At 36.8% G+C, this 23,902-nt stretch overlaps 1 protein-coding gene across 12 annotated transcripts in view; it reads right to left on the reverse strand.

The window, feature by feature from the left end:
• LOC135216890 (voltage-dependent calcium channel type A subunit alpha-1-like) overlaps nucleotides 1-23,902 on the reverse strand; it is a 638,668-nt gene that overhangs the window by 263,134 nt on the left and 351,632 nt on the right. For 10 of the 12 annotated variants that reach the window (XM_064252414.1, XM_064252423.1, XM_064252418.1 and 7 more), the window contains exons 4-5: nucleotides 13,922-14,061; nucleotides 10,090-10,196 (exon numbers count right to left, since the gene is read on the reverse strand). In XM_064252414.1, coding sequence (XP_064108484.1) covers nucleotides 10,090-10,196; nucleotides 13,922-14,061 — 247 coding nt within the window. Of the gene's footprint in view, nucleotides 1-7,585; nucleotides 7,687-10,089; nucleotides 10,197-13,921; nucleotides 14,062-23,902 lie in introns of all 12 variants that reach the window. The other 2 variants (XM_064252425.1, XM_064252417.1) reach the window with 1 other exon arrangement.

Genomic DNA, 23,902 nt, shown 5'->3' on the forward strand with positions numbered 1-23,902 from the left:
TAATGAATAACAACGGGAGACTTTGAGGATCTCGACGAAGGACAGACTTTATTTACCTTTGGTTTGACTTAAAAGAACAGAACATAAGCCAAGATGGAATCATCACATCAACACCAGAACTTCTAGAGGCTAAAAAGATGACTTTGAACCCCAATGTGTACTGTATGCCAGCATATATGAGAAAACAAAACATGTATTTTGAGAGATACAAGAAAAGTTTTCATGGGAAATTTCACTCATGGCGACATCCGACAACTCCCCTCAGCAGCATCTGGTCTCCATGCCAACAAGATGCGACAGAAACGAGAGAAAGGAAGGAGACTGACTGAGAGAGAGAGAGAGAGAGAGAGAGAGTGCGGGCTTCTGATCGCAGGCTTAGGGCTAAGCGCTTCATGAACGTTAAGAGCATTTTATAATAAACAGATTCCATGGATTACTACATAACAAAGATGAACAAATCTTTACAATTAAATTTTGACGTACCAAGACTTTTCTCCTTTTTTAATAAAGTGGGTGGTACCTAATGAAATGCCAATATAAAAAATGGGAAAACTATTAAAATGAATCTGTCTCGTACTATGGTACATCACAAGATGACTGGCTAAAATATTCGGCGAGTTTTGGGCTTGCCTTCAAAGGCTAAAACAATGACAAGGGTTAAAAAAACGGCTGATGTCATGACAGCACCAAACGGACAACAGAACAGACATTTGGTCTACGTCAGATGTCCACCAATAATGAAAACTCTCTCTCTCTCAACATAATTTTGATTATTATTTCACAATCACATATAGTTATATTTTGACACTCGAATTTTATCCACCACACCACTATCAAAACTAACAACTCTGAGCAACGCCCAGTTCAGGAATTACTCGAAGTCAAGCGGAAGACATAAAAATTCTGGCGAAGACACCCCCACCATATCAATGAGAAACACAGAGAAGGACAAAGGGTGTGACCTTCATCCATAAAGGACTGCAATTGAAGGAGGAAGTTACACGCACACACACACACATACAATATGTATTTATGTATATATTCATGATGGATGAACAGACGGTCGAACCTGGACGGAGTATATACTCACATAATCTCATATGCTGTAGACACACATGGACACACAATTATATGTACTCGCATACTCCCCACCACACACACACACACACACACATATATATACATATATATAATTCATATACCTGAAGAGACAGCAGTCTCTGAAATATAGTACTTTTCTCTGTATATTTTGGTGTTTTTATGGGCTCCTTTTATTAGATATATATACGTGTGTATATATATATATATATATATATATATATATATATATATATATATATATATATATATTACATAATCAGATGCAATTCTTTAACTCTTCAATCAGTGCTGAGCACAACTTGAGCAAACGTTATCGTACTTTATGAACAAACTCGTCCATTGATGGAATTAAATCAGCCGATTTGAGAAAAAGTGCAAGCTTCAGAGATGCCATGTTGCCATGATGGTGCGTATTCATGGCGTTTCTAATTATATAGAACACAACTTGCCTGGATGATAAAATGCAGCCTACAACGTACTGACATCGACCTAAACACTCAACAACTTTACTTGAATAAATCTATTCCTGCTTTTGGAAACATGCACTGGTTCAGCATTTCAAAAGGTTGATCGATGAGTTCCTACCAACTGCCTCACTGGTTACTCCAATTCTCTATCTCTCTCTCTCTCTCTATCTCTACTTTTTAAAACAACCTGAATTCGATTCCTGCTATCTGGGTAATGGATCTTTGGATAATCTTTCGTGGCCGTTCTAAATATGTTTAAGGTTCTGCTTGGCCAAAGTCATACTTGGGGTTTTATTCCTACCTATTTATACGCCTTCTCCCATTCACAATTTTCATTCATTTTTGTGCTCGTCGTATTTCAGGAATGTCTTGGAAACCACCTAATTCAAATTACCACAGCTTATGAAGTTTCATTTTGGACTTATTTGTTTACCTTAGCATGCTTATAAATATCATGCACACACACACAATATATATATATATATATATATATATATATATACATATATATATATATATATATATTACATATATATATATATATATATATATATATATATATATATATATATATACACATATATATTATACATACACACACACATTTATATATATATATATATATATATATATATATATATATATATATATATATACACACATACGTACACGCATCTAGAGATAGATAGTTAGATATAGATTTTTGCTGTAAACTTATTTCTGATGACAATCGAAGAGTGACCTGCTGCATGTAAAGAATCTAACAATTCACTATTATTAAAATGACGGTGCTATCACAATTCTGGTATTTTATCATATATCACACTTGGCGCTATCTGCAAACCTAATTAGCAAGAAGGGGACTTGAAATTGGTTGAAACATAAATTGGCGAGATGGGGACGAGTGACCCCACAAACAGTCAATCTGGGAAATGAGCAGCCAAGCTTTCCTCAAAGAGCCTCCACAAGACTCATATGAGCATCTGAGCCCGATTTAAATGGCTTGTGGAATGAAAACTGGAAAAGAGGACATTGATTTTAGGTAGACACAGAAATGTCCGCTATTGAGTTGGAAGACAGCATCATCATAAAAAATGAATAACTCTTAAATGAAATAAATTACTTACTATTTTCCTCGTTGCAAGATGGAATCTATACGGTATACTACTTTTGTTTAATTTCTGAAACTAAATATTAACTATTACGATGATATTTACAGAAGCAAACTGGAATTTCCTCCAAGCATAACTAAAACATGTCTGTCTTTGATATTCAGTTGTCAGTAATGTACTGCTTTGATTTTCGAGTACCAATTTTAATACTTTGAAGCATACTGCCAAAGCGTAATTCACAGATATACTAATACAAAACATGGATCATAAAGAGATAGGGAGCAATCTTCACATGTTCCACAATTAAACAAGAGGACTAAATGTGGATTGGCAGCTTTTCAACGTCAACTTTTAGTTAAACTTTCTGAAGTTGCATACACAGACACAGATGTATAGTTTCATGATTAACCTTTTTCGCAATTGCACTGAAGGTGGAGTGACCTCTAAAGAAATATTCAAGAGAAAAATGATAAGTAACTTAAAGATAATTGACAAATAATTACCAGAGTTCACATACGTAATAATAATAATAATAATAATAATAATAATAATAATAATAATAATAATAATAATAATAATAATAATAATAATAATAATAATAATAATGCACTGGTATATAGAAGACCCTCTTTTTAACAGGTACTGTTAAAAGATATTGCTGCATCAGCCGAGTTGATTTTGTAAAGAATTTTTTCTATCTTCATTATGATAGCTTTCTCTTGGGTACTACAATTAACAAGTAGCGTTCCAATCCCAGGCATAATAGGGGTATTGAAATATTTATATTAACTTAGTTTAAGTTTTTACAAGTAAACTCGATGGATTTTACTTCAAGTTTTTACAAGTAAACTCGATGGACTTTACTCTCCATATTTCGGCCTGTAATTGGAACGTTACTTTTTAATTGCAGTACACAAGAGAAAGCTATCATAAGGAGAATATATAAAATTCCCTACAAAATCAACTCGGCTGATGTAGCAATATATTTCAATAAAATAATAATAATAATAATAATAATGAATAATAATAATAATAATAATAATAATAATAATAATAATAATAATAATAAATGTAGGGTAGGTTTCCAGATATTTACGAGAGCAGTAATTTCTGGTCAAGGAATAGCGGGAAAATGCTAAGCTTTAGTGCAGACAAACTGACCAAAGGCATCTGAACCATATTCAGTGGCTTTTAGAGAACATAGGTCCAACCTCGACCTATTATCCCCTTCAACGCCGTTCCACTCACGGGCCTCCTTTGGGCTAAGGACCCGTGCTGGTATATGGCTGGCTTAATCTAATCCAACCAGCCGTTCAGCTCAAAACCACCTCATATTAACACGCCGGTCTCCAGTTAACCTTATCTAACTTAAATTACTTAAGGCCTACGAAATGGAACACCTCTAGCTGCATTCTACCTACATACGTATAATTCCTTGAAGTTTTTACTGCATTAAGTACTACAATAAAATCATACTTTTGTTAGTCTGACCAACTATTTGTGATGTATATGTATATATATACATACATACATACATACATATATATATATATATTCTATATATATATAGATAAATATATATATATATATATATAAATGGAACACCTGTTTGCTGTATACTACCTACATTTGTAAAATTCTTTTTAAAATCTTTGCTGTTTCAAATAATGCATTACAAATCATGTTTTTGTTAGACTGACCACACACACACACACACACACACACACACACACACACACATATATATATATATAATATATATATATATATATACGTATATATATATATATATATATATATATATATATATATATATATATATATATATATATATATAGGTCAGTCTAACAAAAAAACATGATTTTCAATGTATTATTTGATACAGATTTAAAGGAATTGTACAGCCACAGGAGTTCCATTACATACACACACAAACAAACATATATATATATATATATATATATATATATATATATATATATATATATATATATATATATATATATATAAACTATGTAAACTAAACAATCACACACACTACGTTATACTGTTAAAACAATGAATATCATTTGTATAAAACACACATATAAAAGATTGATTCATATAAAATAATTCATATGAATCAAGAATACTCTTCAGTCTGTACCATTGAACGCATCCAAACTGGAAATAACCCTTGTGCAAACTTTAACATACATCTCTTGAAATGCATACAACCTCATATATACATGTTACTGTCGCCCCAATGTATGAATATAAATTGACACACACCTAAACAAGCGCAAACAGACGCAAGTACGCAAAGAGACAGATATGAAGAGAGACATAAGGAGAATCAGGTGAGGGCGTCTTATCATTCTTGAACTGAACTTCAGTACTTCCCTCTTGTTTTGAAGCAGAATGACCACATGTTGAACACCAGCTTTTTGGACGCCGTGAGGTCGGATGTCGAGAGATGCCAAAGGGTCAGTCGTCCAAAAAGATCTCAGTGGTATGATGCCAAAAGGTCAGACATCGAAAGAAACGTCAGTACTCCGTACAAAACTGTCCATGTTGCAGATGTCATTTTCAGGTTTGTCAACTGAATGGTCAAATACGAGAGGCAACTTCAATGATTCGAAATTGAATGTTTGATGCTGATCAAACGCTAAATGTTCAGATACTAGAACGGAGAATTTGAATGCAGTAATGACGATCATAAAAATTCGAGAGTTCAAAATAAATATTCTAACTGAATGACTAAGCACTGATTATGACCTGAACTTTCTGATGTCTTCCACGACTGCAATGTCCTGACCTGACCTGACAAGCAAAGCGAATATTTGAAGGTTGTAAGAAACGCGAATGTTTCAGTGTCGAAAGTCAGGTGAATTTTCTGGTGCTGAAAAGGAATGGAATGTTTTGATAATGAACACAACTTCAGAGTTCTTAAGTATAGCAGGATGACCCCGCTCTGCTCCGAGGTTCCATCGACTTTCCAAAGTTTTGACACTCCTACATATCCCCTGATCGCTGCAGAAAAGACTCGAATCGAACGGCCACATCAAACGAACATTTCAGACACATCTTTGTAACTCACCAGTTGCTTCTGATATGATCTCAAATTTGACATACTTCTGTGACTATTGTCTCCGGTTGATCTGTGACAACTGTTACGCTTTAGGGGGAGAGAGAGAGAGAGGAGAGAGAGAGAGAGAGAGAGAGAGAGAGAGAGAGAGAGAGAGAGAGAGAGAGAGAGCAGTTCGTATGGGGGAAATCATAGTATATAAAAAACTTTCTATGTAAGGAGTTGATAAACCAGCTGATTTAGCATAATTGAGAGAGAGAGAGAGAGAGAGAGAGAGAGAGAGAGAGAGAGAGAGAGAGAGAGAGAGAGAGAGATTATTAAAATCAGGTTATCTAAATGTCTTAACATTAAGATGAAAAGCTACAAACTTTCCTTTGACTTACATACGTATAATAAAAATGGTCCATGTAAGAATTGGCGTAAGATACAGGCAAAAGGGGCTCCGCAGAAGCACTGAAAATTCATGGAAAAATATATCTAAAACAGACACAAAAAAAATCGACAGAAAGAAGAAGAAGAAGGAGAGAGAGAGAGAGAGAGAGAGAGAGAGAAATAGTAGAGAGATGGAGAGAGAGAGAGTAGAGAGAGAGAGAGAGAGTAGAGAGGAAGTAGAGAGAAGGAGAGAGGAGAGAGAGAGAGAGAGTAAACACTACTTATCCACATGCAAAAATTGTGCATGGATGTAAAAATATCTAAAAGAGAAAAAAAAATGTCTACACTACTATGCAAAAGTGAAAAAATGACACCATCATCACCACAAAAAGGCCAAAGGAAAAGAAAGTTCTAAAAGCTTTATTGAAACACTTCAGAGTGATCATAATAAGAGTAAGAGTAACAAGAAGGATAATAATAATAATAACAATAATAATGATAATAATATTAGTGATAAAAGTAGTAAGTAACAGCAAAAGTTCCTACACACACTATGGGAAAATTTACGGGTGAGAATGCTCCACTTCCACTGACTGAAATCTAAGGACCAGTGAATAAGAAATGGTGAATCATAGTAATAATAATAATAATAATAATAACGACAGAAGCGGAGGCCTTCTGTGACATTTGGGGGTCATCGTTACTGTAGCAGGTGCTGCAAGGAGGGAGGCAGCCTGCCCGGTCACGGGCTTTACGGGACCAACAAATGAATCATTATCATGACAAGGATCATTACTCCAAAACATACAACTGATAACATGAGAGTGTCAGCGTCTTTCCTTAACTGATTTGAATCCTTTTTTCTCTGTAGTTGTTTGAATACAGTACTAATAACACAATGAACCTAAGTCATGGGGGGATAGATACATTACAGGGAGTCTGAAGGAAGCAAGTAGGCGGGTCATTTCCAAAACGTTTAAAGGGAGAAAGGGACATAGCTCTGGCTTAGCGTGGCTTTGGCATTGGCATTTAAAAAGAGGGAACAAGCAGGCATTTGTTTTTGTTCAATATGCAGCAGCACAGCAGCAGCAGCAGCAGCAGCAGCAGCAGCAGCAGCAGCAGCAGCGGCAGCATGTCATCAGCAGCAACCGAAAAACTTAAATAAAAAAGATTAACCTTGAACTTAGGAGAAGCAAAGGATTCCAAAACACACAAACATACGGCTAACATGTCATAGATGATAGACGTAAGACAGCACTTAGGGGTGTTGTGTGTGTCTGAGTGAGTGTGTGTGTGTCTATGTGCATGTGTGTGTGTGTGTGTTGACTTTTGTGTTGTGCATGAAGGAATCTTTGTGAGTGCGTACAAATGCATGAATGTGCGTGCATGTGAGTGTGTGCGTGTATGTGTCGTATGTGTCAGTGTGTGTCTGTGTGTTTCTCAATGATCTAGGACTGGCTACTTACTCGGTATGCCTGATACTAGTTTTAATGGCCTTAGAACTCGGATTGCTCTCAGTGTTCTTAAGTCTACTCCTAAGGGGTCCGAGATAATTTGCGTGATGAATCTGAAAAGCAAGGATAAAGACCGTAGCTACACACTAATGTTGGCTATGAGGTTTCCACAACTACTTTTCTAAGTAATAGATAGACTAAACTCATTGAAAGAACAGTCACTTCTAAAATCTATGAAAAATTCGTTAGATATCAGTGAAAACCAGAGACGGGGGGCGGGTAAGGGGGCAGGAAAGGGCGCGAGGAAGGGAGATGGCCGGGGGAATGGAGTGGCTATAAAGAGGATGGGAAGGATAATAGCTGAGGGGGAAGAAGAAGAGGAAGAGGAGGAGGAGGAAGAAGAGTAGGGCAGAAAAGCAACAAGAAATGAGCCAGAAGAGCTCATCGTTTTATTATGATCTTTTCTTTAGGGGAAAAAATAGCGAGGAGAGGCAAGGGAAGTAGTACGATATAGGTAAAAGCGACACAGAAATACTGTAAAATTATTAGTATTTCACTCAACGACAGAGGGAGGAGGAGGAGGAGGAGGAGGAGGAGGCGGCAAGAGGCAGGAGATAGATTACTTGGGAGAGGTAGGCGGGGAAGGATGGAGGAGGATGGCAGGTATCATGGCGGGAAAGGGGGCGAAGAAGACACCCAAAGGTCAGGCTGCAATAAATAGTTGAGGAAGGGGGGGTTGGGGGTTGGGGGTTGGACCCGGGGTTTAAAAAAAAGAAAGAGGGGCAATACAGTAGCCCCGGGGGGGGACAACAAGGGCAATAAATAACACACGTTGCTTGGTAGTGCCTGCACGACTACTCCGTCTACCATGATTCAAAATAAGCGAAGGCTGCGAATAGCGGGTTAGTTAAAGAAAATTGTTAAAGGTAAAAATTTGATTCCACTAATATTCGTCGGCACTACTACTTTGTGATCTATATACCTATATACCTATAGTTTGTCAGTCAATGGTCTACAGGTTTCATAATGCATTCGGACCAGCTAAGAAAGTAGTAAGTAATCATTCTCAGACACTCAAAATGGAGAGACAGAGATTGAGTATTTCTATTTGTGTCATCATCATCATCATCATCATCATCATCAACTGGTGGTAATAGTAGTAGTAGAAGTAGTAGTAGAGTAAGTGGTAGTAGTAGTAGTAGTAGTAGTAGTAGCAGTAGTTGTAGCAGTAGTACATGTACCCAAAGCTAATAGTAATAGTGACAGTAACAATAGAATGACTAACCAGGAACCAGGACTATTTGTTCCCATGAGGGTCTATAGGTATATGATCCCATGCGTCCACTGTCCTCCCTACAGAGGAAATAATAATAATAATAATAATAATAATAATAATAATAATAATAATAATAATACACTGACTGAAATGAACAGCAATATTGGATCATCTAAATCCCCCACAGAGCAATGAAAAGATCCTTTCGCCACTACATCTACATAGTGTCTATTTACCAGTTCTAGGAGATCTCATTCATCACGCGGCCGAGCTACCCACTAGCACAGCACGCAGCCGCGCAGTAGCAGCAGTAGTCGCAGAAGCAGGGGGGCAGAACAACGGCAGCAAGCAAAGGACACCACAGACAGATGACAAACTCCATGTCATCCCTTCAGGATAACAACTCCAAAGGAGGGAAATGGAAGAGGAGGAGGCCGATGTAAAAGGCCACGCAATGATGAAGGACCCGCCATGAGGTTAACATCACAGTGGGCTGGTTATTGCAATCTGTCTCAGACTACTTACTTCTTACTTCTCTTTTTTCTAAACAAAAGAACATAGGCGCACGCAGGCGCGCACTCTAATATGTCAACCAGCTGCTACTGAAGGGAAATCAAAGTACGAGTCAGTTATGGCAACACTAAAAACTGAGGTGAAAAAAGAGGTCTTTACAGCAAACTAAAGAATCTAGTACAGTGAAAGAAATGGCAAATCAGAGAAGAAGGATTTCGGAAGCCTAACATCTCTTTACTGAACCAACATCGAAGTCATGTTACCTCATGGCGGCCATAATTTTTCCCCAAAACTCAGCATGACCAATACACGGCCAAGCACTGCCACTAAACTAGCCACAAATTTGGCCGTGATATTGGTCCATACTGCGTTCTCAGTCAGTACATCGTGTAATTAATGGCAATCATGAATGACGTTGAAGGAGAAATAGTACATCACGTTTAGGGAGGAATGGAGTTTGAATTTTGAAAAGCTACTGTCGCCTTGGCCTCTTTGGAGGAGAGGGCAGCGAGCAGTCTGCGTCCGTCTTTGTCTGTGTCTTTCTGTCTGTGTGTCTGTTATGCTAAATGTGTCTATCTGCTGCCACCCCCCGCCACCACGTTCACCACCGTCGCCACAGCGCCACAGCGAAGGTGTAACTATTGTCTAGCGAGCAATGGGGGGAGGGGAGGGACCGGTGGATGTTGCTTCAGTAGTAGAAGGCAGAGCGTGTCCCCGGGACACTTACTTGGCAGCCGCGAGACCAACTTGAGGGGCCTGAGGACGCGGAACGATCGAAGCATCCTCAGATCCACAGTTTGGCCAACACTATCCGCTGCTATTAATGTCATACCGCTGTCATAGGAAGACACAGCCAAATACCATCACAGGACCCTCTCAAACACAAGAGCTACTTAACAACGCACAATTTTCCCAAACGTAAACATAACTACTGCATTCATCATCATCATCATCATCCATCATCATCATCATCATCATCATCAATCATTTGAGGTCTCGGCGACACTAACATCTCTTTCAAATGGATGCTTAACAATATGCCTAGTCATCCAAGCGTGCCTCTATCATCTTTTTCTTTAGTCTTCTTTTCAAACAGATTATGGATGAAATGGGAAAATGCAGTCTCAAAAAGGGAAGGCCTATGGAGGGGAGGGGGGGAGGGGGGGGTCGAAAGGGGATGATGAGACTACGTGGAATTAAGACAGAACGTCTAGGCTTAGAGAGAGAGAGAGAGAGAGAGAGAGAGAGAGAGAGAGAGAGAGAGAGAGAGTAGTGTGTCACTTGCAAGGGTAGATGTGGTCAGGACAACTGATCTGTCTGAAGCATTCTTTTCAAACATTGCGTTAAAACCGCTTCCGTGAAACTTGGTTTGCCATATTCTCTAATGAAGAGATTATTTTTTGTAATTGACGAAGAGATTATTGCTTGTAATTGACACTCATAATAGGAAAGGACACGGGCTCAATTTCGACGCCCTTTTTTTCTACGAAGGGTGGATGAGGCAAGCCTGGATTCTTTCTCTTTGTTAGGCTCTGTGTTACGCGTCCATTTCAAACAAATCTTAGTGACACAAAGTCCTTATTGTCTAAAATAGTCATTGACAATAACAAAATAGAACTGAAAGGAAAAGTCCACATCCCGCAGATGAGGGAAGAGCGAGGACTCCAAAGCCAAGGCCACTGTAAGCTGACCTCAGGTAAGGTCCGCAGCTCTGCCCTGACCTGCAGCGTGGCAACCTAATATTTTGAACTTTTAAAAGTGACTCTTAACTTGAACTTACACTTAAAGCATGAATTTTGATATCATTCATTAACTCAATCAAGTACTAAGGAGAAATGAAAGAACTTAATACAATGATGTGATATAGTACATACTGAGATACCTCCCATTGTGCATTTCAAATGACCTTTTAAACTGAGCTTTAGACAGATTGAAAGCTTCTCCCCCCCACACAACAATCAAGATAAGTCATTCTTTAACATGATTCAGTAGTGACTTAAAAGTGATGGAACCTGAGTGTATCTACTCCATGTGCAATATTTGTATATAATTTTCATGCAATTGCATCTGACATTGATTAAGTACTCGCATCAATGGGACAAAAGAATATACTGAAATATGAATATATTGGTAAATAACAATGTCCTGTCACTTATCGAACCTTGTTGTTAGTAGGTTTTATCAAATTGGTCTCAACAACCTTAATAACTAGGGGACCAAAATGCAATAAATTATAATAGAAAAAATCATGAGGACCAAAAAAGTACCAGTAGAGACCCACAGAGCGAAGAACCCGAGCCACGATGGCCAAACCTCGAACCGCCAAAAATTGCTTTCCGTTCGACCGTTGGACCATCCCGACAAGGGACCTACTCTCTGGGAATCTCCACTGTCAGTCATATCAAAATGAGATCAAACATACAATTATTATCTAGGCATTGCAATCATATCTAAAACCAGCAACGTGAAATGTCCTGAAAGGCAACAGTTAAAATGTAAAAGCCATTAATATTATCGATTAATAAACTGCTGGTAAGTATAGGCGCTGGAGTTCCATCGATGAAAAAATAGATTTCACCTGAAACATCAAATCATGGAATATCTGCAGCCATCAAAATTGGATCAAAATCTCCTTGGCAGAAAAATATAGCTTCCATGAAAAAAAAAAATGCAAAAAAGCTCATAGCTATACATACTACATAGGGTATATATATATATATATATATATATATATATATATATATATATATATATATATATATATATATATATATATATATATATATATACGTACTGCACATATAATACTTATATTGACATGTATACACACATAAATGAATTAATAATCACCTATAGTGACATTTGTCAAAAGAGATTTAAGATTAAGAAAGGGAATGAGAGAAAAATAAGAACTTTCCAGTCTACTTCTACATTTGCTACGCTATAATTAGGCAAAACCAATTCACTGCAGTGACAGCAATGTCCCTAAGCTATTAACGCAAAGACTTGAAAATCATCAAAGACTGTATTTACATTTCTAATCGTGAATTTATGAAGCATGATTTAAGTTATGAAATTCATTTCTAATTTACAATACTGGTTTCCATATGGCTATTAAACACTTTTAAAGCTAAAATACAAAGATATAAAGAATCAGACATATTTATGTTATCTAGTAATAGAGATCGGAAATTCAAAACCTCCACAATCGCTGTGGAATTTTATGCTTCTTAAATCGTTCGTACCTTTCATGTTTCAACGCGTATCTGATACTTTGGTTTTCTTCAAGTTTACGAAGGACATTTTTGTCGGTTAATGGCGAACTTTCTTTCCAATCTATGATTTTGGCAGCGAATGACAGAATGAACCAACGAACAAGTGACGTGAGGCTGATCAATGAGGCAGGAGTCAACATGGGCTATCGACGAGAAGCAATTGAAACAGCGATGGTACATCTCGGCAAACTTCATGCTGACCTTCGGCCGACGTAGAAAGGGACTGACATTATACAATGTGAAATCAAAATGATCATTTAAGCTTTATTCGGATAAAATGAAATATTTCATAAAATCTAATTCTGTCGCCGTTTCACACAATCGTTGTCTTGGACTAAATCAGACGTGCGGCGCCTTTTGCTCACCACGGCGAAATGAGGAAGTCGCTCGATGCGAATTTATTTATTTCTACCGTTTAATCGAAACGATTACTGCGCAATTCAGATATGGATACGCCATAATGAACAAAATACGCGTATTTCTGGAAGATTAACGAACACTAAGAATTGCAATGTCATTTCATCAACTCTTTCTAAACAAAGGGAATATTCTCCTGACGTCACCTCTGTCATTTGTTCTGTTTTGAGAAAGGCATGGACGGCTATGAGACGGCAAGATATAAATTAATGAAATTTGATCCTAATATTATACTTTAGTTTATAATCGGAAACGTACGTTTTAACGGCATTTTCTTTTATAAAATGCCCATTACCGTAACTACACTATTACATAAATGAGTAACCTACAGCTGATATACAGCAACTAGCAACCGACTGCAGTATACATAACTTTCGCAACAGAAATCATTACACTTTTCGCCAACTAAAATTTACGAGACGACCTCCGTAACAAAGCAATCACCACTTTTTTTCGTTGGCCCGTTTCACCGAGACGGTTATTTCATTCAAGAATCCTGCAACTGTGCCGTGTTCACTTATGTCCAGGACGTATCTTCAAAGACGTCTTAATGTTAAATACCGATTCTCCATTTCCATTCAACAAGACACGAGGAATGCGGGCTTGATATCTGCCAAAAATTCCTCTATAGCGTTTATGGTACCGGCAACTATTTTCGATGGCAAGCGGATTGTCAGACTTCGGAAAGACGCGTTAAACTAAACTGCTATGCCTATCTTGTCTCATCGCAATGAACTGAGAGACACATGAATAGTAAGATATATAAGAAGGCGGATGAGAAGGAGGAGGAGGAGGAGGAGAGGAGGAGGAGGAGGAGGAGAAGGAGGGAAAGAGAAATCAGATCCAAGAAAAGGAGGAAGAACTTACCCCGTGACAACGACCACAAAATCCATGATGTTCCATATGTTCCTCAGGTAGGAGTACGGGTGGAGGCAGAAACCCAGCGCCAAGATCTTCAGCGACGCCTCAATACAGAAGATGAAGAGGAAATAAGGCTCTGTCTTCTCCTGCAAAACCAAAGAGGCGTCTCACTTTCCAGGGAAGGTTCGAAAGGCACAGGTGGTGGAAGCATGCTATCAGCCAAGTGGCTGTGATGCACACGATGCATTCGTAAACACTTTCCAAGAAATATTATTTATAATCTATGGATCCGGCTCTATAAAACACTCTTATTCTGACTTACTCTTGTCCTTACCTTATGTCTTCAGAGTCTTTGCTAAAGGAAACTTTATCAATTAAATAAACAGCTGTATAAATGGGAACGCGGAACTGTCAAAAATAAAGGGGACATAAGGATCACAACAGTTATGACTTGTGTAACACACATCCTAAAACACAACCAGATCTACGTATACATTGCATGGAGCCCAGTTTACAATTGGGAATGTTTACGAGTAATAAATTGAATGTGTACATGTGTATATAAATATCCATCGCATACAAGGAGCTCGGAATGAAAGTCTTATAAGACTTCAGTTAAAACCATCAAAACTGGGTGTATAATATGGTTTCATTTGGTCGACCTTGCACACAAGCCGCAAATTCTGCCTTTGGAGAAACTGTGCATGGACTCTTAGAATGGAACTGACGGTTTGAGAGGGAAACGATACGATTATTTGCTACAAATGTGTAGAAAGTGCAAATGTGATACTCTGCTCACCCTTTCAAGTTCCTTTTCCAGTATGGCTAAATGAAGAAAAGTTTCCACAAAATTGAAAGAGAAAAAAAAGGTCTAATAAAAAGAAAACGCTCAAGGAGTTAAATTTACAATACGAAATATAAATAATCTCAACAGATTTCAATATTCTCTTAAATCTGAAGATGCCAAATAGTTTTCTAGTCATACTGATGAGGTTACGATTAACAGAAGACCTGTCATATTCCACAATGCTTAACATTTACATGTCAAAACTAGCTCTCAAAATATAGTAACTGGAATCGCAGTCTAAATATTAACAAAATCAGTTGACTTTCTTTCGGCACTAAATCTATGAATTGCACTTGTTACACTAACATGGCTTTCCTAGACTATGAAATACTAGATATTACAGAGCTGCAACAGCAACTGCGGTTGCATCCAGAACGGAAAATATGATATCGTTATGGTTTCCATTTGGATACTTCCTGGTAGCAACGAGCAGTACGCACATCACAGCCAGCTGAAGAACGGTACGGATTAGGGTCTAATATGTCACACCAGGATATAAGATTTAAAAATAATAATTAAACTCGGACACTCAAAAACACCCAACAACCAACAAAAACATCGAAAGAGGAATCATAACACGATTAAATCTAAAATATATAACTAATGAGATTCTAGAAGATAAATATACCACCTAGTAATAATATTTACAAATTCTGTATTTTTCAGCGAGCACTCACACACATACACACATACCACGTGTATATTTATATATATATATATATATATATATATATATATATATATATATATATATATATATATATATATATATGATATATGATATGATATATATATATATATATATATATATATATATATAGATATATATATATATATATATATATATATATGTATATATATATATATCTATATATATCTATATATATATATATATATATCTATAGATATAAATATTATATATATATATATATTATATTATATATATATATATATATATATATGTAAGTTAAGTTACATTTCTACATACAAACCTGTTAAAATGATAAAGTAACTATTTTAAATATATAAGTTACCAAACTTAAGACATATCTTTATATATATATTTATTTGTGTATGTATATATATATACATATATATATATATATATATATATATATATATATATAGTATATATATATATATATATATATCTATATATATATATATATATATTGACACATTACACACAATCATACACAAATGTATATGTTTGAATGCATACATAGTCATATATACATACATATAGATATATATTATATATCCATATATGAATATACATAAGCATATAATATATCTGCAAACAAATATATACAAAAGTTCTCTTACATACGCACAAAGAAACACGCTATAATATATATATATATATATATATATATATATATATATATATATATATATATATATGTATATATATAATGAATTTTCTAGCATCATTACATAAAAAGAAAACAAAGCGTGAATAATATTATGACGGATTCCACGACTACATAATAGTTAATATGAGAGCAAACAGTGAGGTGGTGTGGATGACCCCCTACCAACAGTACTCAGAGACAGACGATGAAATTAGGAAAGTTTTTCGACTGACCCTCCAAAGTCAGCCAATGAGAATCTCCAACGGCCACCATCTATGTCTGACTACCGAGCGAGGGTCTTCGCTACAGCGGTGCCAAAGAAAGATATAGAAGTAATGAAAATACGTTGGGAAGGAAACGATCAGGAGATGAAATTCCCTCTTAGCCCACTGTCTGACCTTTGATCAAATATGGAACAGATCGACTTCCGAGTTCTCTTGCGTTGCAAATAACGATTTAAGAACGTTCAAGATTTTCTCTTTAGATATAAGGTGACCGTCAAGGAAAATTTGTATTTTATTTTTAGCGTCATTTTTAAAACTGTCAGCGTCATGATCAGGATTCATCCAACATTCAGTGCAGAATCAGAAAGATGGTTTTCTGAAGATTTTCAGACGAAAATCAGCATGTCTAAACATCACTTGCTTCTACAATTGAAGTCTAAACACATGAGTAGCACGTCATCGACAGTCATTACATACAGCACCACTCACACACACTCACGCTCTTTCACTTCCATCGTTCTTTTGCCTCAGCACTTCCATCGTTCTTTTGCCTCAGCACTTCCATCGTTCTTTTGCCTCAGCACTTCCATCGTTCTTTGCCTCAGCACTTCCATCGTTCTTTTGCCTCAGCACTTCCATCGTTCTTTTGCCTCAGCACTTCCATCGTTCTTTTGCCTCAGCACTTCCATCGCGACAACCCAGCAAACCTGCTCTCTTCACCAAACTATAAAATCCCTCTATTCGACCCTCACAACTGAGCCAGTCTTTCGCATGTCTGAATATCAGCGCACTCTGTCTCCACTATACATACATTCAACTGACTGCCAAGGCGACAGATAATTCTAATGAGTTACTTGCAGGTTCAGTTCCCAGAAGCTTTCACCAGTTGTCTTTCAGTCACGTTCACCAACTCCCTTTTTGCAAAGAAGCACAAGTTCAGCAATACATTCGCATACTTAGAGTTATCTTCCTTCTATGCCACCATAATCCAGCTGATTTCATTCCAAATATAATCAAAAGTAAACCTTTGATTTTTGCAGATTCTATTAGCAGTCATCATTTGGATTTGTGAAATAAAAAAATAGTATCCACTATGCATTCCAATCAAAACCTTCTCTCTTATCCCACAATCTTTGACCTTTTCCCCTTCCTTCCTAAACATTCCACAATCATCTCTTAATGCAAATTCAAAACAATCAAGTATACATCGAGCACCCTTGTCTGAACCTATATTTCTTCCATCTACAAGTTCTTCTTGCACACTACATTGTCAAACCAACATTAACAAACTATCTTCAATAACACGAGTTTACACAACAAATGCCTGGATCCTACTGACTCTTGTTCTGTTTTACTCTCTATATCAAATAACATCTCTGCAAATTCTCTTACACACACAATGGAAGTGTGTATACATTACAGATTATAATATATATATATATATATATATATATATATATATATATATATTATATATATATACACACACACACACACACACATGTCATAACCTTACATCTCTTTACTACAGCCTTGAATTGTCCACGCTGATAAAATTTTCATTATCCTGTACCCTCTTCGTAGAAGCGTTAAACAAATTTAAAATTAAAAGTTGAATCAAGATCACCTAGGCCTAAATAGTAGTTTGGGATAATTTTCAGAAAATTTCTTACATCAGTTCCTCATAATGAAAGAATTCCACCCTCAGTCACTAATTCACCATATTTGATCAAAGAGCAAGAGGTCATTCACAAGGCATAGACAATTTAAAATGAGATAAAAAAAAGTATACGAAAAACGAAAATCAGAGCTACCATCTACTGGATGCGTTTCATACGGAAAAATCTATCTTTTCCACACCAAATTTGTTTGTTGATTTTTTTTTTTATTTCGAGGAGGTGACTTTTACTTCAACTTAACTTTCATACCTTGCAGATGTTATCCGACGGGAATGGTTTTTTTTTCTTTTTTAATCCATCATTTACACACTGCTTTAACGCACAATTAATATCGCCTTCATCGAAAGAGCAAATGATATATTACGATTCAACGTCATGCTTTCGGCTGGTCGCTCCCAAGCGAAGTAATGGACATCGTGTAAAAGTCACCACCAAGAACATTCCAGCCGTGCAAAAGTTGAAGGAAAAACACCTGGGCTATGAAACGCATCGCTGCATTTAGGATCTAGAGCAGGCTGCTTACTGTGTGGAAAGGAGAAACAGGTTGAGTAGAAAGAGCACAGGGGAAGAAAAACGTTACTGAAAACAAGAAAAACTTCAGAAAACTATACCAATATATAAACACTTACGTTACAGTAGATATCATTATGGGAGAAAATAAATTCATTATGGGAGTAAATAAATAAATGAATAAACAAATAAATAACAGCATACTTACAAAAACTCAACTGTAAAAGAAAAGTCAAGCAAACTTTTATAAATCTACAAACTAGTCAATATCTATGTATAAGATCTTCTGGTCAATTTTTTTTCTTTTTACCTAGATATAAAGGTGTTTGAATTGCCACAGTGGGTTATTCCAGGTAGAATCTGTGTTTGAAGGGCAGGTAACGGAATAGGGATTACCTGAGGCACACCTGCAGGCGGTCATTTAGTTCGATAAGCACATTGCGAAATTCTAATCAGTGTCTGCTTAATGAGGACAATGACAGGTTTTTGGTAAGCCGTTGTAAAGGGTCCCTCCATTATGAAATACGTTGTCACAATACATTTGGCTCAGATAATTCTATGTAGGCCCAAGTTGATTTTCAAGCCGCACAGCCAAGAGGTCATTTCCATGGATATTTCAGAGAATTCAAAGGTGTCGTGACGCGGCCACAACTACTGAAACAGCCGTTGCTTGAATGCTAATGATGCGACTGAATCAGAAGACAATTTGTTGAAGTGATTAGCAGTACTCTCAAAATCTGCCATACTACCTGCTACATCAAGCAAATCTGCCTCAAATTTCTACGGTGGTTAAACCTGCACCCGTACCCGTTATTGGAGTTTGCATGGCCAGTACTGAACAGTTGTGTACCTTTAAATGTATTTTCACTGACAGACAACCAGCTATTCCACTTTTCAGCAATCTTGGGATCATGAATTTGTTCCTCCTGTTGTGGCTTTTTTCCATTCCATATACTAGATGAGAGCAACGTTCGCCGTTAGTTATACATATTTCCAGTCAGTAAATACTGTCATCTCTGAAGTTCGTTTCTCTTCATGTCCACTGAAGCCAATTGTAAGTATTGCTAAAGATATTAATCTAATCACATACTGACACGTATCGTAGACTTTTAGTCTCAATGTATGAAATACGTATGGATTCGTTATCAGGCAGTCCAAAAACATTATTAATGTCAATAACAGGATCTATCGTATTATTTATACGTTGTGTATTTTAAACTCAGTGTTATCCCTCATTAACATAGGTAAACAATCTGTTCTAGAAAACAAAAATGCGGTAAAGACATTTACAGGGAACTGGTCATTTTTTCCTCCTGTTACATTCATAGCTGGATTAGTTAGTGTTCAGGATCATCGGGTATTATAGGCCTCAGGATACTATAGCAAACTTTGAAGCGTCTCCTCTTTGCACGCTCTCCTTCTGCTCATACACTAGAACATTCAGGGCACCTCGTAATAATGCATGGCAACTAAGAGTATTATATACTGATTAAGGATGACCGGATCATGTTTCATAGCAACGCACTTCCCGGGCCACTGGAGACAAGGAACCGAGTGCATTCTGGGAAGAAGCGATCCACCAGAAACCGGAAGAGATTCTGAGGACACGCCTTACTCTCATGAGCAATTGCGTGGAGCACTTACTCTGTTGCAATGAAAGTAACTCTGGAAAAGGAGGATGTGATTATGTCTCGATGGGCCGGAAATGAAAGCAGAATCACCCAAGCTTTCACTTTTTGCATAATGTAATCTATAACAAAATCCTCATTCTTATAAACAGTGCAGGAAATGTCGGTTAATCGGTCTAATAGACTATTTGTGATGAAGAAAACAATGTAAAGCATCTCGACATCTAATTTTTGTTTGTGTACAATTTTCATTAATGTGTAAATGTATCGAATATGATTTATCTATAAGTATTTTATTTTACATAAAAATAGAAGCCAAATGTACAGAACCACGTCTGCGCGAAAAATAACTTCCGCTTTAAAGCATAATGCACCTCTACGAAAAAACGGGACATTCCCTTAAAACTGGCTTAACCTCATAACTTTATAGAGATGGTCTTGGAACTGAAAGCTCTTGATTTCTCTTAGTATTGCTAACATTCTGTTTTCGTTATCCCTCATCCGAGGTTTACTCATACCTCATCAAGGTTCAATAAACCAGTATAAAACACATCAATCGAAACACATATTTAATCAAGGCAATAACTGAGTGAATGAACAACAATTCAAATAAATTAATAAGAGAGAGAGAGAGAGAGAGAGAGAGAGAGAGAGAGGAGAGAGAGAGAGAGAGAGCCAATCCACACAAAAGACTCCTGCTAGCTAAATCTATTCTACATTCGATAATTCCTCAGGATGTCATAATTAAATTTCATCTTACCAGCTGTAGATGGGACATCATCGGAGTTGGGTGCAGGTCCACACGAGTAGTGGTGGTGGTGGTGGTAGTAGTAGTAGTAGTAGTAGTAGAGTAGTAGTGGTGGTAGTAGTAGTAGTAGTAGTAGTAGTAGTAGTAGTGGTTGTGGTGGTGGTGGTGATGGGGAGGGACGTAAGTGGAGGGTTAAATATGAGAAAGACATTCGACACATCGTGTAGCGTGAAAGAAGGAAAAGAGGGATCAAGGGTGCTGAGGGAGTAGCAGGGAAAGGATCTGGGACCAGGGGACCTCGGTTCCTATCTCAAAAATGAAAGAAAGCTTTGGGATGCTACTGAGGGAGAAAAACAGGGACGAGGAGGAGGATGAGGAGGAGAAGGAGGACGAGAAAGCGAGGAGCAGAAGCTTGGGAAGGTAAGAACTTCCTAAAATAATGCTTTAACTCTTTTAAGTCCTTCTACGTTCCTATGGTTCTATATAGCTGGTGGGTTTTGACCGGGGGCGGGGGGGAGGCAGGAAAGACGGCACTTTTTGAGGAGTTACAGACAATATGGGTAGGAACAGGTGTAACAATGATCTCATTGCCTTTTTTATTCAAAGTAGTTCCGAATTCTCTCACCTTTCTAACTTTTGCTCAGAAAATAAAGAACTGCGTTCAATAAAAAAAGATCCCGTAAAGTAATAGTCATCCATACCCTTAATTAGGTTATTTGAATTGGCATAACAATGGTCTTCACTTAAGGTTCTGATAAAAGATAAAACCATTGATTTTTTTTCTGCATATCAACATCAGATGGAAGTCCAGCAGACTTTCAAATCCTTCAGACGGACCAATTGATAGAAAGAAGACATAATTATTTTTTATATGCTTTGTTTGCAGCTACCTGAAGGAAAAGGGGTCTGTGAACATCCATTTGATGGTTCCGTCAACTCTCAGGTCCCGTTCGGCAGAGACGCAAAATGGACAGTGCCGTGACAGTCTCTTTGCCTTTAGCTAAGTTACGAATGAGGATGAAAGGACAGGCGATAATAATAGGAAAAAGGGGAAAATGAGTATATCATAAGCATCAGAAATAATTACTGAGAAGAATATAAATTACAATCAACAAATATAACTTTATTTTAAGAAAGAAAAAACTGGCAGTCATTAGGAATTAACTCTTGAGAATTTATTGCAATGAAACTTTTAATAAGCTGAAACCAAATGTTCATATTCATAAGAATGAAAGACACTGACTTCCCTAAATATGATTAGAATGATAAGTTAAGTAATATTCAGTCCTTTAAAAAATACAACACTGTTTTTTTGAAAAGAATCAAAAGATGCAGGAGAAGAATTTCTGGACACTTTCCTCTCTCTCACGGTAGCGTTCTTTTCAGCACTTTGACAAAAGTTCTCAACCCTAACGTGAATAATTATATGCATGCAAGATTAAAGTCATGACTCATGCAATGAATTTAAAGAACTTTGAGCATTAGAATAATTAATAATGCAGTGCAGTTATGGAATAGTATTGATTAATATGCTGAAGACCTCAAAATCGTCACCTCCTTTAATGAACTTATTTAAAGTTGATACACATTAATAGATTTAAGATGAAATCATGAATATAATGCGTCATTCCATCTCAGCTACGAATAACATAACAGCCGTAATGCAAAAATGTCAGCGACCTGAATAAAGATCTAAGAACAATGCAGTCAAGAAATTAAATAGATATACCTTGCGTACTTGCCTCAGAGATTCAATCTCATAGTATTTCGTTCGTCGTAGAAATATATATATAAAAAAACTGTAGCTGGAGAAGTCTCAGGAGCAACTATCAATCAGAAATTGAGCCCATTTCATCCGTCGAAAACGGGAGTTCATTAAACGCGACTTCCTTAACTCTACAATATAGTAGATGCCGTGAATCTATGCAAGTCGAAACAATGTGTCAAAATACAAGCGTGCTGAAAATCCGGCCGAAATCCTCACAAGGCTAACATGTACTACATTTTCCTGAGGCCCGGTGGGAATTTTCTTTAAGAGGAAAGTCCAGACGATGGACGGCTCACTAAGCATTTCTAAACCAAACCTGAAGTACGTAAGTGCGTCATAATATTCATGTTTTGACTTCTCGAGGGACGATTTTTTTTAATGAATACTGATCTGGCTGCTTATATAAGCAAGGCAGAATGGGTGACTTTTAACAATAAAGTAGAAAATCCAAACATTCAACACCTAAGTTAACCCTTTACATATTCAGCTTTAGTACGTGATTCATTTACAGAAAAGAACGCTTATGGTTAAAAAATAAACTACCTTATAATTAAACAACACAAAAACACAGGAAAAATACCAGACTTAAATAAATATAACCATTCTAGGAGTACATCTCTCATTCCAAGATTAAATACATTCATGTAAACAAACATACATCAATGTCCTGAACTACAAACAGTGTGTTCACGCGATCACATCGCTGCATCTTCAAGTCACGGATTCAGTGGCTGTCTCAGTCTCACTGTGAGTGAGCGTCCTCCTACCAGACGCAATATATACGGAGTAACATAAAGTGAGGCGTAAAGACCGTGAAAGGAAAGTCAATATAAATCTCGCCATTTACAATACGGTCTGGCAAAAATACTCACAAATGCACGGTCATTTACATACTCATTTATGAACGAATAATATAGCACTACGTTCAAGACTAAAGGTCATTCCATTTTGAAACGGGAAATGTTTAAGAGGAGAAGTACACTTAATTAACACTATTTTAGTTCGGTCATTTCTAATGTACAGGAAATACTGTTCTATTATATAGCGGTCTCTCGCGTGTGATACAAGTAAACGAAATATTAAAAAACCTTATGGGATCAGCACTCTCATTCTCTGCCTATAAAAGCAGTCTGTTATCATTGTTTTGAAAATGACTCATCCGTTTTCCTAACTTTCATTTAACAACACGGAACTACATCTTTTCATGGAGAGTGACTTAGTGACTTGT

Source organism: Macrobrachium nipponense, chromosome 6 (genome assembly GCF_015104395.2).
Source record: "Macrobrachium nipponense isolate FS-2020 chromosome 6, ASM1510439v2, whole genome shotgun sequence".
NCBI classification, from domain to species: domain Eukaryota; kingdom Metazoa; phylum Arthropoda; class Malacostraca; order Decapoda; family Palaemonidae; genus Macrobrachium; species Macrobrachium nipponense.